At 46.1% G+C, this 22825-nt stretch overlaps 1 protein-coding gene across 1 annotated transcript in view; it reads right to left on the bottom strand.

Annotated features, from left to right (window-relative positions):
* Nucleotides 1-22825, bottom strand: part of siae (sialic acid acetylesterase) — a 78034-nt gene that overhangs the window by 40528 nt on the left and 14681 nt on the right. The window contains exon 3 of the mRNA XM_055660943.1: nucleotides 4264-4451. Coding sequence (XP_055516918.1) covers nucleotides 4264-4451 — 188 coding nt within the window. The remainder of the gene's footprint in view (nucleotides 1-4263; nucleotides 4452-22825) is intronic.

The raw sequence follows: 22825 nt of genomic DNA, 5'->3' as shown, positions 1-22825 counted from the left end.
GACAGAGAGATCGAGAAAGGGGAGATGTCAAAGATACTCTAGGTGAATTAGAGGGCAGGGTGGAAGTTAGTAATAAAGTTAATAAAGTACATGAGTTTTGTACAGGTGCAGGAGGTAGTCACGATGCAGATGTCAATATAGCGGAGAAAGAGTTTGAGGATAGAGCTAGTGTACGCCTGGAACAAGGACCATTCGACGTAACCAACAAAAAGGCAGAAATAGTTGGGGCCCATGACTACACCTGGAGAAAGTAACTTGGAGAAAGTAAAAGTAGTCGAAAGAGTTGTTGAGGGCAAGCACAGGTTCTGCGGCTGGAGGATAGTGTTCATAGTGCTCTTTGTGGATTTTAGTTCAGCCTTTAACACAATCATCCCGGACATCCTCATTGGTAAACTGGTCACTCTCGGCCTCCCCACTGTCACATGTGCCTGGATTAAGGATTTCCTCACAAACCGGCCCCAGACTGTGAGACTTGGCCCCCACCTCTCCTCCACTCGCAGGTTGAGTACCGGTTCCCCACAGGGCTGTGTGCTAAGCCCCCTCTTATACTGTCTCTACACCTACGACTGTAGTCCGGCCCACAACAACAACCGCATCGTCAAATTTGCTGACGACACTACTGTGGTCGGACTTATTTCAAAGAGACGAGGCAGCCTACAGAGAGGAAGTCCTGAAGTTGACAACCTACGGCTCTGAACACCAGGAAAACAAAAGAGCTCATTGTCGACTTCAGAGGCACAGCACCGACTTAGTCCCCCCCCCACATTAAAAAGTGGAGAGGGTCAACACCTTCCGGTTTCTCGGCGTCCCATATCGGGCTGACATCTCCTGGACGGGACAACACGACAGCGGTCATCAAGTCAGCAGCGGCTGCACTTCCTGAGGGTCCTCAGGAAGCACAACCTGGACTCTAACCTGCTGTTGACCTTCTACCGCTCGTCCATCGAGAGCCTGCTGACATACTGCATTACAGCATGGTATGGCAGCTGCACCATGGCAGACAGGGAGAGGCTTCAGCGGGTAACCAGGACAGCGCAGAGGATCATTGGTTGCCCTCTCCCCTCCCTGATGGACATCTACACCTCCCGCTGCCTTAGCAGGGCAAAGAAGATCACCAAAGACAGCTCCCATCCTGCGTTTGGACTGTTCGACCTGCTGCCCTCTGGAAGGCGCTATAGGTGCATCAAATCCAGGACAAACAGACTCAGGAATAGCTGCTTCCCGAGAATTATATCTACCATAAATTCAAATCCACACATGCACTGACTACACCGCCCAACACGGACTTCCATCTGTATATATGTATATATGTATGTAGCGCCGTAGAATTTGTGCACCTATTCCCCCCCCCCCCCATCTCCCTTCTGTTTTGTTTTTCTGTTTCTTGTTTTTTGTGTAAAATTGTATGTATGCACTGAGTACGAGCAGCTTTCAGTTTCACTGTACATGTATAGTGACAATAAATGGCATATCTATATCTATCATAGAGGAAATTTTGTTTGCTTTTTGTTCAAGGCAGAAATGGGCAGTCTTGAGACCTTTCTGGTGGGAGATGGAATTTATCAGGCAACTTCCTTACCCGAGGCTATCTGTTGCCGGCCACGGTTTTGTTTTTTTCTTCACTCCAGTTTTTTCCCCCACTCTTCCTAATACAATCAGTCTGAACACGAGTCCAGGCACATCTATTTTCTCCAGAGATGCCACCTAACCTGCTGAGTTACTACAGCACTATGCGTCTTTCTTTTTAGTAAACTGGCAACTGCACTTCCTTATTTATATGTACTACCTTCTTGGTTTCTTGGTCCTCCAAAATATTCCAAATGGAATTTAAACTGGACGTGGTGAAGGGAGGGCTTAAGCCAGAAAGGGTTATTGGGAAGAAAGAGCTACTTTAAATTTAGTTGCTGTACACATCTGTCTTTGTAGCTGGGATCACAAATTGGATCGAATGCCCTCGTCTGCTCCTAATTGGTTTGGGTTTGGTGTAGGTCTTGTAGTCTATGTCGCGTTGACCATTTAACATTTTGTAAAAACAGGTCAAACGGTGAGCTTCACGTCTGTCTTGGAGAGGGTTCCACCCCAGAGAATTCAGAAGTTTGGTGACACTCACTTCTCTCTCATAGGTGTTAGTGACAAATCGAGCTGCCTGTCTTTGGACACGTTCGATGGAAGAAATGTTTTTATTTGTGTATGGGTCTCATGCTGCAACTGCGTAGTCCAAATGAGGTCTAACGAGGGTGAAGTATAGCTTCTCCTTGACAGAAGTTGAACAATGATGAAAGTTGCGCCTCAGAAAGTTTAGGACACCTGTTGCTTTCACCGTTGCATGATGAGTCTGACCATTCCAACGCAGATCATTCTGCAATTTGATGCCAAGTTACTTGGTTTGTTTGGATTCTTCAAGGGTGGCACCAAGTATATTGTAAGATGTTTTGCCTGGATTTCTCTTTCTGGTGACACGCATGGTTTCACATTTGATAGGGTTGAACTGCATGCCCCATTGTTGTGACCACTCAACCATAGTATCGAGATCCTTTTGGAGAGCATCTTCGGAAAGTTCCAGCCACCTCATACGACCTCCTTGGACCTCGTGTCGACCTTGCTGTGAGTTTGAGTCCAGGGCAAACTCGTCTAAACCCGCAGCTTAGGTCACCCAAGTGGGACAGGCCCTTTAGCAATGAAGGCAAGTATATCATTACGCCTTCTTTTCCACCCTATCCACGTACTGCCACCTTCAGTGAGCTATGAACCTGGACTCCAATTTCCCTCTGCACATCAATGCTGTTAAGGGTCTTGCTATTAACTGTAAACTTTCCCCTTCCATTCATCCTCCCAATTTCCCTCAACACCTCACACTAGCTCGGGTTAAGGTTCCACCCAGATGCCGCTCGACCTGCAGAGTTTCTGCAGCAGATTGTTGGTTGCTCCAGATTCTAGCACCCACAGTTCTTGTTTCTGGTATATTTGACATGCCTTCAGTCAGTGAATGGTACAGCATTTTCTGTTTTATTTCAGAATTCCACAATTATAGTCATTTGGGCTTGACCAGATATAAAGAGCCAGACTTCAGGCTGAGTCAGCGTAATGCTACCATAAAGTTAGTTTCCTAATCATAGAAACATAGAAATTAGGTGCAGGAGTAGGCCATTCGGCCCTTCGAGCCTGCACCGCCATTTAATATGATCATGGCTGATCATCCAACTCAGTATCCCGTACCTGCCTTTTCTCCATACCCTCTGATCCCCTTGGCCACAAGGGCCACATCTAACTCCCTCTTAAATATAGCCAATGAACTGGCCTCAACTACCCTCTGTGGCAGAGAGTTCCAGAGATTCACCACTCTCTGTGTGAAAAAAGTTCTCCTCATCTCGGTTTTAAAGGATTTCCCCCTTATCCTTAAGCTGTGACCCCTTGTCCTGGACTTCCCCAACATCGGAAACAATCTTCCTGCATCTAGCCTGTCCAACCCCTTAAGAATTTTGTAAGTTTCTATAAGATCCCCTCTCAATCTCCTAAACTCTAGAGAGTATAAACCAAGTCTATCCAGTCTTTCTTCATAAGACAGTCCTGACATCCCAGGGATCAGTCTAGTGAACCGTCTCTGCACTCCCTCTATGGCAATAATGTCCTTCCTCAGATTTGGAGACCAAAACTGTACGCAATACTCCAGGTGTGGTCTCACCAAGACCCTATACAACTGCAGTAGAACCTCCCTGCTCCTATACTCAAATCCTCTTGCTATGAAAGCCAACATGCCATTCGCTTTCTTTACTGCCTGCTGCACCTGCATGCCTACCTTCAATGACTGGTGTACCATGACACCCAGGTCTCGCTGCATCTCCCCCTTTCCCAATCGGCCACCGTTTAGATAATAATCTGCTTTCCCGTTTTTGCCACCAAAATGGATAACCTCACATTTATCCACATTAAATTGCATCTGCCAAACATTTGCCCACTCACCCAGCCTATCCAAGTCACCTTGCAGTCTCCTAGCATCCTCCTCACACCTAACACTGCCCCCCATCAAAAATCACATCTATTCTAACAGTGGGTGGCTGACCGACAGCAAAAACATGCTCAGCAATGAGAATATTTTGGGGCCCTCAATCAACAAAATCTTTAACACGTCTTCACAGTGGTCAAGATCATGCAATGTTCTCTATGGATAGTGGAAATACTCCACACCTAAAACTCTCAGCTTGATGCTGCATTCTCCCTGATTTTCCTGAAAACAGCATATGGAATTCACAAAAGGAAAATTACCTGTAACACTGTCAATTCCATATTACTTTGTCCGCCACACAGCCACACATCTCCAAAATACACATCTTCTAAAGTAATTATGTCCACAGCTGCAGCAATCTTCTGTTCTGCCGTGACACGAAATGGACCACCTGCATGCATGGGATCAAGTAAAATTTTCCAGACACCAGTGATACCTGGAGATGTACCTGAAAATGAGAACAGAGATTTCATTAAAAAGACAATGGTAACTGCAGAGGGAGCTATGCATTCATAGGTACCACAAACTCCACTCTGACCATCTCCTGCCCAGCACAAGTGCAATACCATTGTTGATATCCTCCAACCAAATATTCAAGTAGTCCCTAGGAAGCCATCTACAAACATAAAGCCTTCAATTACCAGACCCTTGATTTAATATTTTGTTTAAGAGATACAGCATGGAAACAGAACCTTTGTCCTACCGTGTACATGCTCACCCATTCACCAGGGGCAATTTACAAAGATCGATTAATCCACATACCCACGTCATTGGGAAGTGGGAGTGAACTGGAGCATACGGAGGAAACCCATGCAGTTAAAGGGAGAACATGCAAACTCCACACAAAAACACCCAAGATCAGAATCGAACCCAGGTCTCTGGTGCTGTGAGGCAGCAGCTCTGCAACTGCCGCCCCTCATGTGTGCAAGACAAACTACTAAAGATAGCTGTTGAGTACATGGAGTAGGTATGTTACAAAACCTACCTGAATCGCCATTGGGAATCTGCCCACAGCCAGGTCCGCGATTTTGGCGCTGTTTGGAGGGGGCGGGTTTAAAACGCGATTTTTACTAGGCTGTACTAATCGCAGATGTTCAGCCTAGTAAATCATTAACGAAAAATCGCTGCAAGACCCGGTCGCAAAAGGTATTATTAGTTTTATAGGCCTCGATAATATAGTTATAATAGTTTAAAATTACTCTCTGATTCCGCAACATCTCGCAGCCCCAGGGTTTTATAAAGCAAACAATTAAAGGTATGTACCTTATTTTTACATTAAATGGGGCATATATATGGCCCTATATATCAAGTTATCTATAGCGAGTAGTTCATTTTGGGCTTTTTATATCCCGCAGTATTTTTCTCGGCATTTGAGGGCACTAATCCAGCGCGCTGTCAACATTCTAAACCAGCGCGTTCACATGAACCCACTAGAAAGCCGATTTAAATGGGCATTTATTTACAGCAATTGAACACTAAATTCCTTCCATTTGGCCTATAAATTAATGTAAATTAGATATAAAAATCATGTTATATTGTGAATTATTTGTGAATAATCTTTGGACACTTAGGCTATTTAAAAATGTTAATCTTTCCTTAAGAAATGAGCCTTTGATTATCCAAGATCACAGCTTTTTTGTAATGTCCATTGAAAATCAATAGGGAACAAGATGCTAATTTCCGAGTATGAAAATGGCCATAACTTTTTTAATACTTGAGATATGAAAGTGAATTTGGTGTCAAATTAAACTTATTGTTATGCTTTATCTGATGGGATAAATTGCAGACTTGATTTTTAAAATCTCAAAATTTTGTAACATTGCTACATGGAGCAGTAGCGGGTTGGTTACCGTCTAACTTTGGGACTCAGCAGACAAGTTAGGTTGTGAATTTTAGAGTTTGGACTGAGGAAACTGAAGGCACACATTTTAGGGATAGCAACATTAAAATCACAAGACTACAAGACCATTTAAATACTGGGGTCCGAGAGATTAGTAAGGATGGATGCTGAGAAATTGAGATTAGTCATTGCCCTACGATATGATACGATAGAACTTTATTCATCCCCGGAGGGAAATTGGTCTGCCAACAGTCATAACACAGAAGATACATAAAACCTGAAATTAAAATTAACTTAAAAGTGAAAAAAAGAAAAAGACAAGCAATGGTTGACTGGCTGCCACGTGCACAGCCCCTTAACCAAAACTAACGATCAAACAAACAAAGGTTTATCCCCTGGGCAGTGGATTCTAAAACTGGAGTGCCCTCCCCTCCATTGTTCTTCACAGCTGTCCCCCCCACGCCGGGTCTTCCATTGTTCTTCATGGTGGTCCCCCCACGCTGGGTCCCCATTGTCTTCCCCTCCCCCCCCCCCTTGCTCATCGACCGCTGATCGCGAGGCCCCACCGCCGCCAAAGCTCCTGCCGAGGCTCCCATCGCCGCCGCCGCTGAGGCTCCATCGGCCCAGACATGCCTCGCCGCCCGGCTTCTCCACAGTCCCCTAGGCCTGTGGGACGAGTCGGGCCTACCGGGGTGCGTTCTGGTCTGTGGCGCGGTTGTTTTCCTTGCACCTTTACAAACACACCACTGTCCTCCACCCATTCCCCTCATGACTCCTCTCCCCAAATCCCATGCATGTGCTTTCAATTGCTGGAGACATGAGAATCTTGAGCAAAACAAAGTGCTGGGGAAATTCAGCAGGTCAGACAGCATCTGTGGAGGGAATGGACAGGTGAAATTTCAGGTCGGGACCCTTCTTCAGAACAAAGACTATGCATGATTACAATCGAGCTGTCCAGTGTAAGATACAGGATGAAGGGTACACCATTTAGTGCAAGATAAAGTCCAATAAAAGATAGTTCAAAAGTCTCCAATAAGGTAGATGGAAGGTCAGGACCACACTCCAGCTGGTGAGAGAATGGTTCAGTCCCTGATAACAGCTGGGAAACCATCCCTGAATCTGGAAGTATGTGTTTTCAAACTTCTGTACCTCTTGCCCAATGGGAGAAGAGGGAGTGACCGGGTATAGGCTGATCCTTGATTATGCTGGTGGCCTTGCCAAGGCCAATGAAGTGTAGATGGAGTCAATGGAAGGGTTGTGTGATGTGTCTGGGCTACGTCCACAATTCTCTACGAGTTCTTGTGGTCTTGGATGGAGCTGTTCCCAAACCATGCTGTGATGCATCCCAATAAAATACTTTCCACAGCGCATCTGTAGAAGTTGGTGAGGATTGTGAGAGACATGCCAAACTTCCTAAGCCTTCTATGGCAGTAGAAGCCTTGGTGTGCCTTCTCAGCCATCACTTCGATGTGGTTGATCCAGGCCAAATTGCTGGTGATATTTATTCCTGAGAATTTGAAGCTTTTGACCTTCGGCGCCATCAATGCACACCCTCCAGCTTTTCCGTGCTTTCCTGAATACCATTCTTTCAATTTGATCAGTCAGAGACCAGACAAACCCATACAATACGATAGAACTTTATTTATCCCAGGAGGGAAATTGATCTGCCCACAATCATAAAAACACAAAATACATGAAACATGAAATTAAAGTGACCAGTGGAACGGCTTGGGGGAGTTCAAAGATTCGGGGATGGGGTGGTGGGGGTAGGGGAGTCAGTCTCAGTCTACCCCATGACAGAAGGGGGAGGAGTTGTAATGTTTGCTAGCCACAGGGAAGAAGGATCACCTATGGTATTTTGTCCTGTATTTTAGTAGAACAGTCTGTTGCTGAAGGTACTCCTCAGGTTGACCAGTGTCATGGAGGGGGGAAGCTGCATTGTCCAAGATGCTCTGCAGTTTGAGGAGCATCCTCCCCACCAAGACCATCCTTGAATCCAATTTGGCCCCCAGGACGGAGCCAGCCTTCCTGATGAGTTTGTTAATCCTATTGGTGTCTGCAGCCTTCACCCTGCTGACCTAGCACATGGCAGCGTAGAAGATAGCACTGGCTATTACCGATTGGTAGAACATCTGCAGTATCTTATTGCAGATGTTGAAGCAGTGGAGCCTTCTCAAAAAGTACAGCAGGCTCTGTCCTTCCGTGTACAGGACCTCAGCATTCCTGGACCAGTCCAGTTTACTGTCCAGGTACACTCCAAGTTAATTGTACTCCCTGGTAAACTGCACATCCACACCATTGATGCGGAGACAGGGGACAGGGGTGTTCCTCTCCCCCTAATATCCACCACCAACTACTTAGTCTTGTCGGTGTGGAGCTGCAGCAAGACTTGCTAAAGTGTTACAATTTCTCAAGTGGTTTTTGAGAATGCTCTTCTAGAGTTTTTCCACAGTGCTAAATCCAGGATCATCCCATTTCTTATTGTAGAAACAAATAACTGCTGGTCACAAAATGCTGAAATAACTCAGCGGGTCAGGCAGCGTCTCAGGAGAAAAAAGATAGGTGACATTTTGAGTCTGGACCCTTCTTCCAGACTTGCTAAGTTACTCCAACACTTTGTGTCCAATATCCCATAACAAATAACTTGGGAATCAATAGTGAACTACTAAATATGTAATTGCTGCTTTTCTGTTGCTCAGCTTAACCCAAAAACAGCAGCTGTAATAGTACGTTGCTACCTTGGCCACAACCCTGTACCCTGGGCATATTCTCCTGTCATTTCTGACCACCTTGTACCCACACATTTATCTTCACCGTATATATAAATACAAACAATTAAGGGCTTGCAAAGTTCTCACTCCTTTCAACTAGTTTTAAGTTCATCATTCCTCTATTTTCCAGACTAATTTATCAAACCCCGACATTCCACATGCAGTTTGCCATTCTCCCTTTGAAACCACAATAAGTTCCCATCCCTGTGCCAAACTAGTTTAAATCCTTCCCCTCGCCACCATCAAAACTCCCAAGGATACAAGTCCCAGTTCCATGGCAATGCAACTGATCCCAACTACCCCAAAGTCATCGTCACTTCCCTCAATAAACTAGACCGCTCCCTTCTGCACTCCTTAGCCTTATGTTCATCCGTCCTCTTTTTCTTCTGTTCCTTCTGGCACATGGTACTAACGTAATGCAGAAATGATCACCTTTGTGCTTGTGCTATTTAATTTAATCCACAGATCCTTGTAATTTACCCATCAAATATTTCATTAGAGACACGAATATGGACCAAGACCTAATTGTTCACCATCTCAACCACCCCCAAGCCCCCATTCTCTCTTGAAGTGTTCCACTGCTGGTTCACACCTGCACCCATAGAAATATCTAAATGGTCCCTATCTGTTCAGCACAGATAATATGGGTCTATTCTTGTGCTGTACTGTTCTATGTTCAATTGAATCCCCAGCATTTTCACTCTGGCACACTCCATACAGCAGAAGCACCCGTGATGGGATGTGTTTGGCTCTCACCGTCCCCCTCAAGAAACCACCAACCTTGGAGTATTTATAGATGGAATGACAGTGAAGGAGCAGAATACATTATTGGGACATCCAATCTGCATTACACCAAGATCTGCATTACAGCAGCACAGCATTTTGCACTCCAGAAGTTCAAGTTCATTCCTGGCCCCATAACAGAAGCATCCATGTTACTGGAAGTATCCTGAGCTAATTCTGCTACCACCATCATCTATTACATCAAGTGATCGCTCCCACTGATTGTCACCGGAAGCTTGTGTCCTTTTCGGGACGGATGATGACAGCGATGTCAACATTTGAAACATGGAAGATGGACATGAAAGAAGAAGTCCTGACACTGGGTATTGTCTGCATGTTCACTTTCCCAGAGTTTCCTCACACATCCCAAGTGCTGTTGACAAGTTAACTGGCCAGTGTGCATTGCTCCGTGTGGATGAGTAGCCGGAGAATCAGGCTGCAACTCACAGGTTTACAAGAGGGAACTAGACAGATAGAAAAGCAGTGGGTAAGCGTGGAGGTGGCCAGCAGAAAGAGTCATGGCCATAGACCTGCAGTGCAAGTGTCCCTGTGGCCATTCCCTTCTAAAACACATAGTCACCCCAGCTTTACGACTGCTCAGAAGCAGAAATTCATCTTCAGGGAATTCATTACCAAAAAATGGGATATTGAATAAACATGCACTCTTACAGAATGTGAGACAGAAAAAAGTAAATAAATAATGTTTTTCAGGGCGTGATGTTACAATACAATACAAAATGTTTTCTAGGGCAGCCCCTCCTTACAGTAACATAGAAACATAGAAATTAGGTGCAGGAGTAGGCCATTCGGCCCTTCGAGCCTGCACCGCCATTCAATATGATCATGACTGATCATCCAACTCAGTATCCCGTACCTGCCTTCTCTCCATACCCCCTGATCCCCTTAGCCACAAGGGCCACATCTAACTCCCTCTTAAATATAGCCAATGAACTGGCCTCAATTACCCTCCGTGGCAGAGAGTTCCAGAAATTCACCACTCTCTGTGTGAAAAAAGTTCTTCTCATCTCGGTTTTAAAGGATTTCCCCCTTATCCTTAAGTTATGACCCCTTGTCCTGGAATTCCCTAACATCGGGAACAATCTTCCTGCATCTAGCCTGTCCAACCCCTTAAGAATTTTGTAAGTTTCTATAAGATCACCTCTCAATCTCCTAAATTCTAGAGAGTATAAACCAAGTCTATCCAGTCTTTCTTCATAAGACAGTCCTGACATCCCAGGAATCAGTCTGGTGAACCGTCTCTGCACTCCCTCTATGGCAATAATGTCCTTCCTCAGATTTGGAGACCAAAACTGTACGCAATACTCCAGTTGTGGTCTCACCAAGACCCTGTACAACTGCAGTAGAACCTCCCTGCTCCTATACTCAAATCCTTTTGCTATGAAAGCTAACATACCATTCGCTTTCTTCACTGCCTGCTGCACCTGCATGCCTACTTTCAATGACTGGTGTACCATGACACCCAGGTCTCGCTGCATGTCATGGTACACCAGTCATTGAAGGTAGGCATGTAAGGAGCACTGTTTAGGATATGGATGGACATTGGGTGTGGGGGGATGGCCTCTCAAGTTTTGTGGCCCTATAGAAACATAGAACATAGGTGCAGGAGTAGGCCATTCGGCCCTTCGAGCCTGCACCGCCATTCAATATGATCCTGGCTGATCATCCAACTCAGTATCCTGTACCTGCCTTCTCTCCATACCCCCTGATACCTTTAGCCACAAGGGCAAAATCAAACTCCCTCTTAAATATAACCAATGAACTGGCCTCAACTACCTTCTGTGGCAGAGAATTCCAGAGATTCCCCCCTCAATCTTCTAAATTCTAGCGAGTACAAGCCGAGTCTATCCAGTCTTTCTTCATATGAAAGTCCTGACATCCCAGGAATCAGTCTGGCGAACCTTCTCTGTACCCCCTCTATGGCAAGAATGTCTTTCCTCAGATTAGGAGACCAAAACTGTACGCAATACTCCAGGTGTGGTCTCACCAAGACCCTGTACAGGGTTCTCGCTTAACATTTTTTCCCTGTTGCCAGCCGGGCAACCTCGGCAGCTTTTTAGGTTGCCAAATGACAGTTTAGGTGGTCATTTAAGATGGCTTGCATGACGCGTGTGATACTGTGCTCGGACAAAGTGCGTAGTTACCAGTCGGAATTATACTCAATGAAGCATTCACATTGTAATGCGTGGGTCTCAAAATGAGGCAAGTAGTCCGAAGTTTGAGAAGCACTTTACTTTATTTCCTCCCGGTTCAGGGGAAGACGAAACCAGGAAAAGATGGCACCCAAACCCTGCCTTTTATACCCTCCGGCTAAGGACCGCCTCCGGACTGCACCACTCCTGTGCCGAGGGGTTCGGCAGTATAATGGGACGACCCTTAGGAGCCGCCACAACATATTATTTCTGCTTCAAATAAAGTCACAAACTAAACATTCACCAATCAAGACATGATATATCCCACAATGACATGCAGCAAAATTATAAGGCAGTATCTCAACTCTTTTTATACATTGCAATTAAAACAATTTCTATTAGTTCTTTCCACTTCCAAACAAAAATGTGGTTGAATTATTCAGCGTATGATCAACCTGTGTCAATAAATCCTGGACCATGGTAACATATATGCGTACGTATAGTTGTGAATGTTGCTCATTAAATAACTACAGTACTGATATTCCATATTAAGAGCATTGATTTGCCGTTAAAATGAATTCTGTAATAACGTGTCAACGGTAGCAGTGACAATCGAACACTGCGGTTTTAATGTTTCACGTGTTCACAATTTAATTAATCCATCTTTATGGATTAAAACAAATAATAACATTGGGAATTAAAACACATTTGATTGCATTCCGTTATCAAACATAGTCAATGTTCGCTCTGAAGACATTTCCAGGACAATAGGGTCAGGGAGGGGGGTGTGTGTGAATCAGTGCGGGGTGGATAGATGGCAGGGGGAGGGGCGGGGTTAGAAGGCAGTCGGTGCAGAATGGATGGATTGAGGCAGGTGAATTAGTACGTGTTGGTTGGAGTAGGTAAAATTGTGAGGGGAGAGCACGGGGGATGTCAGTGATGTTGAATTGGGGGGGGTTCAGTACGGGATGGATGGGGTAGACAAAAGTGCTGGAGAAACTCAACGGGTGCAGCATCTATGGAGCGAAGGAAATAGGCAACGTTTCGGGTCGAGACCCTTCTTCAGACTGTTCCCCCCATTCTTCTTGAATGGGAGGATCAGTACAGGATGAATGGGGGGGTCAGTACAGTGTGGATCAGAGGGTCTGTGCAGAATGAATGGGGGATCACTACAGGATCTACAGAAGCACAATTGAGTCGGTCCTGACCAGCTGCATCTCCACGTGGTGCGGCAGCTGTACAGCTGCGGACTGGAAGTGCCTTCAGAGAGTGGTGAGGACAGCGGAAAAAATCACTGGGACTTCTCTTCCTTCCATCATGGACATGGGGTACAAGCGCTGTCTGAGTAGAGCTAAGGGCATTATCAGAGCCCCCACACACCCACAATTTGGACTGTTCATACTGCTTAACTCTAGGAGGTACCGCAGCATGAAGAGCGGGACAACCAGGTTCAGGATAAGATTACTGAACAATCAAAAAAACCGGGGGTCAGTAAATATCGTCACTTTTAAAAACTTTTAATATATATTTATTTTGAACCATGGATGAGGCATTTTTATGGACGGGAACTCTTTTACTGATTTTGCAGAGTAAAATGAACGAAATTTCGGGGCACTGTGTCTAGGTGTACTAATGACAATAAAGTTTTCATTCATTCATTCATTCAGGATGAATGGGGGGAGGTGCAGGGTAAATGGAGGGTGGGTCAGTACGGGATGGATGCGTGAATTAGTACAGGATGGATGGGGATTCAGTACAGGATGGATGGAGGAGAAGTGCAGGATGGATGGGAAAGGGGTAAGTACAGGGTGAATTGGGGAACCAGTGCAGGATGGATGGGGGGAGGAGGAGGGGTGGCAAAAGAATCAATGCGAGGTGGATAGGGTGATCAGCGCAGGATGAATAGATTGGGGGGGGGGGGGGGGGGGGGGGAGATGGGGAGGGGAGCTCAGGGGATGTCAGTGAGGACTGAATAGAGGCGGGAATGGGGATCAGTGCGGGATGTAGAGGAGGGGTCCCAGGATAAGGGGGGGGGGGGGGGGGTGGGGGGGGGAGGAGGGGAGGGGGGCGGAGGGGGGGGGGGGGGGGGGGGGGCGTGTCGAAGAGAGAGAGTGGGGGAGGGGGGGCGAGGTGGGGAGAAAGGAGACTCAGCACTCCTCGGACAACATCGTCCCGCTGCCTTGGCCGTTGGGAACTCCTCGCCACCGCCTCCCTCCTCTGCCAGCCAATGGGGCCGAGCAGTGCAGCTTAAAGATCCTATAGCTATAGTATCTTTGGTGCAGCTGCTTCAGAAGTGTCGGAGCGAATGACGGCCACGAACAGCGGCAGCAGCGGCTTCATCTCCTCCTCTTCCCGCTCCCCGCCCGCCCTGATAAGGGCCGTTGCTTGCAAACCCGCGCTTTCAATACAAACCCTCCCGCACGCCGAGGCCTTCCCTTCCCTCCCTCCTCCCGGCCTCGGCGTGCGGGAGGAGGAGGATATGATGCCGCTGTTCGGGGCCGTCATTCGCTGCGACCCTTCCCCACCCCGCACCTAGTATCTTTTCCACACAATACAGCCGTCACCGCCGACACAAAACGTCGCGTTCCTTTTCTCCAGAGATGCTGCCTGACCCGCGGAAATACTCCAGTTTTTTGTGTCTATCTTCGGTACAAACCAGTATCTGGTTGCCAAGCTGGGCAAAATTACTCAGTGTTTAGTGGTCCAGCGGCACTTTAAGTGGTCAATGGCACCCGGGCAACCGTTAATTTCGAGCCCTGCTGTAGAACTGTAGTAGAACCTCCCTGCTCCTATACTCAAATCCTTTTGCTGTGAATGCTAACATACCATTCGCTTTCTTCACTGCCTGCTGCACCTGCATGCCTACTTTCAATGACAATTTCATGACACCCAGGTCTCGTTGCATCTCCCCTTTTCCTAATCGGCCACCATTCTGATAATAGTCTACTTTCCTGTTTTTGCACCAAAGTGGATAACCTCACATTTATCCACATTATACTGGATCTGCCATGCATTTGCCCACTCACCCAGCCTATCCAAGTCACCTTGCAGCATCCTAGCATCCTCCTCACAGATAACACTGCCCCCCAGCTTAGTGTCATGTGCAAACTTGGAGATGTTGCATTCAATTCCCTCGTCTAAATCAGTAATCTATATTACTAAAACTCTGATCTTGACCGCTTTTGGCCCACTGTGCTGCGATTTCCGACAGAACGCCGCCACCTACGGCCGTCATTTTTGGCCACCTCGCTCAGAGCCCCCCACCGCCTTAAAGGAGCAGAGGATTTTTCCCAACTATGACAAATCAGAGAGATATTAAGGTTTTAAAAAAATTCACCATTCTCTCTGCTGCCCCTGCTGGAGGGAGGAGGAGGGACTATAAAACCAGGAAGTGGTGTGCCTCACTCAGTCTCTTCAAGATGGATGAAGTCAAGGGTCACACCTCTCTGAGCTCTGAATAACACTGAACAAATGTCTGCATAACTGTGAGTACCCTTAATGTGGTTTGAAAATGAAAATATGGTTTGTTTGAAGTAAAAAGGCACTGCCTGCAAATGGTTGTTTGGGTGCTTTGGCTTGAAGTTGAAAGGCATTACTTACTGCAAATGGTGGCTTGGGGGTGCTTTGGCTTGAAATTGAAATCACTACTTACTGCAAATGGTGGCTTGGGAGCTTTGGCTTGCAGTTGAAAGGCACTTCTTACTGCAAATGGTGCCTTGGGTGTGGCTTGAAATTGAAAGGTACTACTTACTGCAAATGGTGGCATGAAGTTGAAAGGCACTACTTACTCCAAATGGCGGCGTGGGTGCTTTGGCTTGAAGTTGAAAGGCACTACTTACTGCAAATGGTGGCATGGGTGCTTTGGCTTGAAGTTGAAAGGCACTACTTATTACAAATGGTGGCTTGGGTGCTTTGGCTTGAAGTTGAAAGGCACTACTTACTGCAAATGGTGGCTTGGGTGCTTTGGCTTGAAGTTAAAAGGCACTACTGCAAATGCACTTACTTCCTGTTTGCACTGTACATTGCTTTTAGATAAAACGCTACCACTTACGGCTGTGATTTTTGGCCATCTTACTCAGTCCCCCACCGCTGAGCAGGCGCAGAGAATTCTTCCCATCAATGAAAAATAAAAGTGTTATTAGGTTTTTTTTTTAAATGTTGAGAATCTCTCTCATGTCAATCACGCCATGAAAGCCGCACCTTTTCCGGCTATGAAGCTGTATTTGAATTTGGTGGCCTTGCACCCTGCTTGAAATGGAATAAAACTGCACTTGAATTTGGTGGCCTTGCACCCTGCTTGAAGTGGAATGAAACTGCACTGAATTTGGTGGCCTTGCACCCTGCTGAAAGTGGTATGAAACTGCACTGAATTTGGTGGCCTTGCACCCTGCTTGAAGTGGTATGAAACTGCACTTGAATTTGGTGGCCTTGCACCCTGCTTGAAATGGAATTTCAAGGAATAGTCATGAGTCAACTGCCAGCCCACCAGCCGTGAGTGAGCTGCCAACAGATCAGGCTTGAGGGACTGAGCTGCCACCCCAAGAACCCATACCAGCGCTCCAGAAAGCCCCCCTCCCCCACTGGCCACCAATATTGGAATTGGTGGAGAGGTGGAATATTGCATCGGGGGACCAGCCCTCCCGTGTGAACATGGGACCCAACGGGTCCCACTTAGTCTAGTATATATTGTAAATAGCTTGGGTCCCAGCACAGCCTTGCGGTGCCCCACTAGTCACTGCCTGCCATTCTGAAAAGGTCCTGTTTACTCCTACTCTTTGCTTCCTGTCTGCCAGCCAGTTCTCTATCCACATCAATACTGAACCCCCAATACCATGTGCTTTAACTTTGTATATTCATCTCTTAGGTGGGACATTGTCGAAAGCCTTTGAAAATCCAGATATAACACATCCGCTGGTTCTCCCTTATCCACTCAACTAGTTACATCCTTGAAAAATTCTATAAGATTCGTCAGACATGATTTACCTTTCATAAATCCATGTGGACTTTGTCCAATGATTTCACCACTTTCCAAATGTGCTGCTATCCCATCTTTAATAACTGACTCTAGCAGTTTCCCCACTACCGATGTTAGACTAACTGGTCTGTAATTCCCTGTTTTCTCTCTCCCTCCCTTTTTAAAAAGTGGGTTACATTAGCTACCCTCCAATCCTCAGGAACTACTCCAGAATCTAAAGAGTTTTGAAAAATTATCACTAATGCATTCACTATTTCTGGGGCTACTTCCTTAAGTACTCTGGGATGCAGCCTATCTGGCCATGGGGATTTATCGGCCTTTAATCCATTCAATTTACCTAACACCACTTCTCGGCTAACCTGGATTTCACTCAGTTCCTCCATCTCATTTGACCCCCGGTCCCCTGCTATGTCCGTCAGATTATTTATGTCTTCCTTAGTGAAGACAGAACCAAAGTAGTTATTCAATTGCTGCCATGTCCTTATTCCCCATGATCAATTCACATGTTTCTGACTGCAAGGACCTACATTTGTTTTAACTAATCTTATAGTATAATATGCTGCACAGGAGGGGAAAAGGGCCAGGAGACATAGGGTGACGGGGGCCAAACTGCAAGAGAAGCTATTCACAAACCCTAATCGGCTGGTGTTGACATGATTCAAACACATCTCACAGTACACTATACGATAGAACTTGATCTGCCAAGTCATAAAAACACAAAATACATGAAACACGACATGAAAGTGATGTGGAAAGGATTGGGGATGTGCAGATTGGGGAGGGGGTGAGGGAGTCAGTCTATCCCCATCACAAAGGTCTGTTGCTGAAGTTGCCAGGCTGACCGGTGTGTTATGGAGGGGGTGAGCTGGAATGTCCAGGATGCTCCGTAGTTTGAAGAGCATCCTCCCCTCCAAGACCTCCTCACATGAATCCAACCCCACCCCTAAGGATCCAGCCTTCCTAGACTTTAATTCTCCTTCCCATTCCCACACAGACCTTTCTGCCCTAGGTCTCCTGCCTTGTGAGAGTGAGGCTAAACACAAATTGGAGAAACAGAATTTCATATTTCGCTTGGGCAGCTTACATCCCAGTGGCATGAATATTGATTTCTCTAACTTCTGGTAGCTCCGGCATTCACTCTCTCCCTCTATTCCTCCCCCACCCATGTCGCACTAGTTTCTAATTTTCACCCAACAACAGCTAACAATGGCCTGTTTCCTTCATCGTCGTTACTTTTTTACATATCTTTCATTCATTGCTCTTTATCTCTCTACATCACCTATATCTCGTTTCCCTTATCCCTAACCAGTCTGAAGAAGGGTCTCAAACCAAAACATCACCCATTTTCTCTCCAGATTTGCTGCCTGTCCTACTGAGTTACTCCAGCTCTGTGTCTAAGAATCTATCTATCTCTACCTTAAAAATACCCACTGACTTTGCCTCCACAGACGTCCGTGGCAATGAATTCTACAGATTCACCACAAAATAAATTCCTCCTCATTTCCTTCCTAAAGGAACGTCCTTTTATTCTGAGGTTATGACCTCTGGTCCTAGACTCTCCCACTAGTGAAAACAGCTTCTTCAGATCAACTCTATCCGATCCTTTCACTATTCGGTAAGTTTTAATGAGGATCCCCCTCATCCTAAACTCCAGCGAGTAGAGGGGCAATCTGTAGGTCAAGGGCAAGGTATAAAGTTAATGTTTTCATCTATATTTAGCAAGGAAAAAAATGACATTGGACCGGAGATTTCATTTGGGACTGAAATTCCGACCATCATAATAAATGGCGGTGCTGGCTCGAAGGGCCGAATGGCCTCCTCCTGCACCTATTTTCTTTGTTTCTATGTTTTCTATGTAATATCAAAAAGGAAGTTATAATGGAGAGATCGACTCATCTTTATAAACTGGTTGGAATGTAGCTTGGAAAACCGCATGCAGTTATGGTCATCACACAGTAGGAAGAACATGATAGCATGGACAAGTTGCAGAGGATGTTGCCTGGATTGAAATATTTAAGATCCAAGGAGAAACAGTTCTTAGAACAAATGAGGCTTAGGGAAGTCCAGATAGAGGATATAAAATTATGAATAATAGGATAATTAGGAAGAGACCTTTCCCTATGGCCAAAATGTCCAAGACCAGAGGGCATAAATTTAACGTGAGGAATAAGCAGTTTAAAGGGGATTAAAGGAAGAACCTTCACCCAGAGGGTGAAGCCTGGAAGACGCCAAGGTGGTGTTCTCTATACGGACTTCAACAAGGCATTTGATAAGATTCCACATGGTAGGCTGCTCTGGAAGGTTAGATTGCATTGGATCCATGGAGAGCTAGCTAGAGAACTGGCTTCATGGAAGAAAGTGGAGGGTAATGGTGGAAGATTGATTTTTAGACTGGAGGCCTGTGATGAGTGGTGTGCATTAGGGATTGGGGCTGGACCCATTAGTTTGTGGTTTATATCAACAATTTGGATGAGAATATAAAAGGCATGATCAGTAAGTTTGCAGATAACATGAAAGTAGGTGGTATCGTAAATAGCTAAGATGATTACCACAAATATTACACAGGGTCTTGATCACTTGGGCAAGTGGACTGAGGAATGGCTAATGGAGTTTAATGCAGATAAGTGAGGCATTGCATTTTGGAAAGTCAAACCAGGAAAGGAGCTTCATAGTGAATGGCAGGGCCCTGTGTAGTGTTGTAGAGCAGAGGGATCTGAGTGTCGGTACATAGTTCCTTGAAAGTGGCATCACAGTTAGATAGGGTGGTCAAGAAGACTTTCAGTACATCAGCCTTCATCAGTCAGCATATTGAATATAACAGTTGGGATGTTATGTTACAGATGTAGAAGATGTTCCTGAGGTCGCATTTGGAGTATTGTGTTCAGTTTTGGTCACCCTGATAGAGGAAGGATGCTGTTAAGTTGGAAGAGTGCACAGAAGATTTACGAGGATGTTGTCTGGACATGAGGGCCTGAGCTATAGGGAGAAGTTGAGCAGACTAGGACTGTATTCCTTGGAGCGTAGAAGGACGAGTTTTGAATTTAGAGATATATATGATCATGAGGGGAATAGATAGGGAAGATGCACAGTCTTTTACGCAGGGAATCGAGAACCAGCTGTCATAGGTTTAAGGTGAGAGGGAAAATATTTAATAGGAACCGAGGAGTTATGTGATGGATATATGGAACAAGCTGCCAGAGGCAGTTGAGGCAGGTACTACAACAGTATTTAAAAGACATTTGCTTAGGTACATGGATAGGACAGGTTTAGAACAATATGGGCCAAACGTGGGCAGGTGAGACTAGTGTAGATAGGGCATCATGGTCAACATGGGCAAGTTGGGCCAAAGAGCCCGTTTCCCAGCTGCATGATGACCCTAAGTACTGGAGGCAGGAGACAAACATTTGATTTGCCAAGGCATAGTTGGCCTGAACCATTCTGGTACAGATGAGTATTTGACTGTCTGCATGGTCATGGTGGCCCCTGCAACCTGTTTATGTAATCTAACGCTGTGACACAGGAATAGACCGTTTGTTACTTTACTGAGACTATCAAGCACCCATTACACTAATCCTATTTCGTTCCCCCATTCTAAACCAAAGTACATAGTAAATTTTGATTTCCAACATCTCCCCCCACCGTTTCTAGACCTCACTGTCTCCATCGCAGGTAACAGACTACTGACCGACATCTACTACAAACGCACTGACTCCCTGGACTACACTTCTTCCCACCCTGCATCCTGTAAGGACTATCCCCTGCTCCCAATTCCTCCGTCTACGCCGCATCTGAACCCAGGATGAGGTGCTCCAGACTAGGGCATCGGAGATGTCCTCTTTTCTGCCCTTTTCAACTATAGATGAAGCTCTCACCAGGGTCTCTTCAATACCCCGTAACTCAGCTCTCACTCCCCATCCCACCCATTTGTAACAAGGGCACAGTCCCCCTTGTCCTCACCTTCCACCCTACCAGCCGTCATATACAACACATAATCCTCTGACATTTTCCCCATCTCCAACGGGATCCCACCACTGGCTACATCTTCCCATCTAATCCCCTTTTGGCGTTCTGCAGAGACCACCCTCCATAACTCCTTGGTCAATTCCTCCCTTCCCACCCAAACCACCCCTGGCACTTTTCCTTGCAACCGCAGGAAATGCTACACTTGTCGCTTTACCTCCCCTCTCGACACCATCTAAGGACCCAAGCCGTCTTCCCAGGCGAGGCAGAGGTTCACCTGCACCTCCTCCAACCTCATCTATTGCATCCGCTGTTCCAGGTGTCAGCTGCTCTCCATCGGTGAGACTAAGGTTAGGCTTGGTGATCGCTTCGCCCAACACCTCCGCTCAGTTCGCATTTACCAACCTAATCTCTCGGTGGCTCAGCACTTCAATTCCCCCTAGCATTCCATATTCGACCTTTCTGTCCTGTGCCTCCTCCATGGCCAGAGTGAGTCACACCGCAAATTGAAGGAGCAGCACCTCATATTTCGCTTGGGTAGTTTACACCCTAGCAGTATGAACATTGACTTTTCCAATTTCAGATAGTCGTTGCTTTCTCCCTCCTTCCCCTCCCCTTCCTAGCTCTTCCACAGCCCACTGTCTCCGCCTCTTCCTTTCTTCATCCCTCCCCCCCCAACCCCCACATCAGTCTGAAGAAGGGTCTCGACCTGAAATGTCACCCATTCCTTTGTTCCATAGGTGCTGCCTCACTCGCTGAGATTCTCCAGATTTTATCTACCTAGTAAATTTTGATGGTCACGGGGCAAATGGACGCACGGATAGTATCGCAAGTCAGAAATAAACTCATGTCATTGGATTCAGAAAACAGGAACTCTGTTAGTTGCACCACTGGGCCAGGGACGTGGTTCAGCTGCGGTTTCTCTTTCAGTAAGAATAACGTCAATCTGATCTCAATTCCACTTCCCTGCCAGTTTCCCATAACTGTCTCCTGTGGTCTAAAAATCAGTCTCTGCTTTAAATATACATTGACTCAGCATACACAGCACCCTCTGAGGGACATGATTTCTCCTCTAAATGAACATCACTTCATACTGTGACATTACCACTAACTTCATTTCAAAAGGTGTCAAAGCATGAATTTGTTATCTCAATGGGCCCGCTGCCACTCTGGTATATCTACTGGTGATCTAGCTCAGCCTACTCTCTACCCCACCAGTAGATCTACTGGTGATCTATCTCAGTGCACACTCTGCCACACCAGCAGATCTATTGATGATCAATCAGAGCGTACTCTCCACCACATCTCAACATACTCTGTGCCCCATGGGTAGATCTACTGGTGATCTATCTCTGCCGCACTGGTAGATCCATTGGTGATCAATCTCAGCACGCTCTCTTACCCACCTGTAATCCCCTGGAGATTTACTGGAGACCCCAAGTTTCTTGAACTACTTCAATAATGCTTTTATATTTCCTTTTAAAATCTCCTCAAACACAATCCGTGTCTCCAACTTCTCTTGTCAATTCCTTCCACTGGTTCCGAATGTGATATAATAATTTTTCTGTTATTAATGCAACACTTATTTTGGGCTTCATTTTTCATCTCTCTTCAGTTATTTGTAGATCTACCATTTTAGAAACATAGAAAATAGGTGCAGGAGAAGACCATTCGGCCCTTCGAGCTAGCACCGCCATTCATTGTGATCATGGCTGATCGTCCCCAATCAATAACCCGTGTCTGCCTTCTCCCCATATCCCTTGATTCCACTAGCCCCTAGAGCTCTATCTATCTCATGACTGCGTAGCCGGTCATGACTGCGTAGCCTATGGTCATAGTGCGAACTCCATCATCAAGTTCGCTGGCGACACCACCGTTGTGGGACGTATCACTGATGGGGATGAATCAGAGTATAGAAGAGAGATCGAGCGACTGTCCATATGGTGCCAGCACAATAACCTGGCCCTCAACACCAGCAAAACCAAGGAACTGATTGTGGACTTTGGAAGGAGTAGGATGGAGACCCACAGTCCCGTTTATATCAACGGGTCGATGGTTGAATGGGTCAAGAGCTTCATATTCCTGGGCGTGCACATCTCTGAAGATCTTTCCTGGTCCGAGAACACGGATGCAATTTATTAAGAAAGCACATCAGCGCCTCTACTTCCTGAGAAGATTATGGAGAGTCGGTTTGTCAAGGAGGACTCTCTCTAACTTCTACAGGTGCACTGTAGAGAGCATGCTGACCGGTTGCATCGTGGCTTGGTTCGGCAACTTGAGCGCCCTGGAGAGGAAAAGACTACAAAAAGCAGTAAACACTGCCCAGTCCATCATCGGCTCTGA

The sequence above is a fragment of the Leucoraja erinacea genome, chromosome 32 (genome assembly GCF_028641065.1).
Source record: "Leucoraja erinacea ecotype New England chromosome 32, Leri_hhj_1, whole genome shotgun sequence".
NCBI classification, from domain to species: Eukaryota; Metazoa; Chordata; class Chondrichthyes; order Rajiformes; family Rajidae; genus Leucoraja; species Leucoraja erinaceus.
This window is presented reverse-complemented; position numbering and strand designations above follow the sequence as displayed.